The sequence below is a fragment of the Myotis brandtii genome, unplaced genomic scaffold (genome assembly GCF_000412655.1).
Source record: "Myotis brandtii unplaced genomic scaffold, ASM41265v1 scaffold383, whole genome shotgun sequence".
In the NCBI taxonomy this organism is placed as follows: Eukaryota; Metazoa; Chordata; class Mammalia; order Chiroptera; family Vespertilionidae; genus Myotis; species Myotis brandtii.
In genome coordinates this window covers 189,351-191,812 of record NW_005364711.1, presented here as the reverse complement: position 1 = coordinate 191,812, position 2,462 = coordinate 189,351, and the positions used below count along the sequence as shown (strand labels likewise).

The window sequence follows — 2,462 nt, the reverse complement described above, 5'->3', positions numbered from 1 at the left end:
CCGGCCTTTCTCCCCCCAGCCTCACCAGCCACAATGAGATTGTTCTTCTGACTCTAAAGGTGTTGAAGTTTTCGGCTCTGCAGCCTCCTGACTTAATTCAGTGTGGGTGATGGATGCCTGCCAGGTGCTCTAAGGGTCAGGGTCTGGCCATTTATCTGACAGAAGATGTTTCTCTGTGGCCAGGGTACCCCTCTGGCCAGCCCACCATCCATCAGCCCTCAGAGAGGGGGCCTTTTCCAGTCAGCAGTTATTGTCATTCCAGCTGCTGCTCATAAATTTTCCGAAGCACTTTCCGCTGGCTCAGGAACTGCCTGCCGGTGGGCCCCAGCAGAGCTCCACACGTGGGGGGTTGGGGAAACAGCCCAGGGGGGGTGCTGAGAGGGGGCTCAATCTGGAAAGCAAGATTCTTAGAAAAACAGAAGCACACACAGTGCAGACCTATGCAGGGGATGCTGAAGCCGTGCAGAGGTTCTCGGGCTGTGGGTGCCGTGAACAAAGGAGGAAATAGCATCCCACCTGCCAGACCGTCAGAACAAATGAGACTACAGGGTCCGAGTTCACAGAGAACCTTCCTTCCAGCTCACGCTTAAAGGATGTATCTGTAAACACATGTGCACACACACACATACACACATACACACTCGCAGTCATGCATGCACTCACCCCTCTTTTTCACAAAGAAGATCTCTATTTTCTAATACTCCCTCCACTTGCTAATCCAGGCAGCTCAAAGGAGTGGTCTCCAGGGGAAAGAGACTGAAGAAAACCAGGTAAAGACGGCAGCACCATTTATTCATTCAACAATATTCCCCGAGTGCCTGCTCTGTGCCAGGGCTGTCCCGGGTGCGAGAGGAGACACCAGGATGAGCCAGATGTCATTGCCCACAGAGCTGGTCCTCTGCCTGGAGAGAGGAAGCCCAGGCAGCACCCATTAAGGGAGGCTTTGCCCTGCAGGATGACTCTGATTGATGGACAGCGGCTGCCTGCAGGGCTGTGTTGAGTGGGATCTGAGGCCATATCTAGGTCTAGGTTTTCTCACTGTAAATGAGGGCAATAATAACGCCACCTCACAAAGCTTGTGAGGACTAGAAGAGAGGAGACATCTAAAGCACGAGGATGTGCCTGGCACAGGTTGCGACTCAATGAAGAGCAGAGTTAAGTCCCCTCCGCTGGGTCCTTCCGTCTATGGCTGCGTGGCCCACATGCCCCTGCAGGCAGTGACCCTCTCACTGAAAGACTCTGTGTGCCCGTTCTGCACCCAGCGCTGCAGGTCTTATGGCGACTGAGGCCAAAGGTATACTGAGCTCTGGGATGGGGCCAGGAGATTGGCCACGCCCAGCAAGTGGGTTGGTGGCATCTCCCCATGCAAAGTTTGAAGAGTGAGGAGAGAAGGGCTTGGGTATCTGTCGCCCACTGCTGCCTCCATCATGCCTCGGTCAGACGAAGTCTGATGTCACTCCTCTTCCATGGCTCCCTATGCTCTGGGGACACAGCCCCACTCTCTCCAAGTAAGGCCTCCTCAATCTCCTGGTCTCCACTCACTCGAGGATCCTGACAGATGGCCGGGCTGTCAGTCCCCCAGCGCCTCATGCTCTATTTCACCTCCGAGCTTTTGCCCAAGCTGCTCCCTCTGCCCGCACACCTTTGCCCTCATTCTTCACTCTTCTTTTGGGTCTCAGCTTAGCCATCCCCTCCTCCAGGAAACCATACCCTCCCGTCCTGCTTCCGTTTCTCCCATCATAGCTCTCATCACTCTGGGCTGTCCTTGCCTGACTCTTGTCCCCATGTTCCACTGTGCCCTGAACTCTGTGAGGGCAGAATCTTTGACTTGATCAAGGTGGATACCCAGACGTTCAAGAGTCGAATTTCTTGGAAAATACACTCGCCCACCCCTGGACTAGAGGGCTCCAGCCTTGGATTGACATTCCCTGTGTTGGATGGGGCCCAGGTGTCTGCATTTTTAACAAGCTCCTTGATTCTGATGACCCCTGACCCCGGGTCTAATACCATGCCTGGCATACCACTGAGTAGGTGCTCAGAGCTTGTTGAATGACTGCATGATTTCTGCCCATCAAATAAGGCCACTGACCGACTTGGGTACCGTTTCCCTAGGAAAAAGAAGGCTGCTCGCTAGTTAGAACCCAGGCAGGGGTAGAACCCAAGTCCTCTAAGGTTCAAACAGCGCTGGAGCTCCTGGTGCATTACCAGGCCGCGCCCCTACCTCCGGGGGAATGCTGTCCTCCGAGTCCGAGCTGTCTTCATAGACGCCGCCGCCACCCCCCTCCAGGTTCATCTGCAGCAGCTGGTCGATGGTGGCGTCCACGGCGCCGCTGTTGGCGCGCAGCACGCACTCTATGATGTCGTAATCCATGTTGGGGAACATGGTCTTGAAGTCGTCCATGGCCTGGTTGAACTCCAGGCGGCGCACCTGGCGGGCGGGCCGGCTGTTGTTGAGCTCCTGG

At 55.4% G+C, this 2,462-nt stretch overlaps 1 protein-coding gene across 1 annotated transcript in view; it reads right to left on the bottom strand.

Moving 5' to 3' along the window:
- The window catches only part of CUEDC1 (CUE domain containing 1), a 22,338-nt gene that overhangs the window by 17,002 nt on the left and 2,874 nt on the right, over nt 1-2,462 (bottom strand). Inside the window, exon 2 of the mRNA XM_005872561.1 lies at nt 2,222-2,458. Coding sequence (XP_005872623.1) covers nt 2,222-2,458 — 237 coding nt within the window. The remainder of the gene's footprint in view (nt 1-2,221; nt 2,459-2,462) is intronic.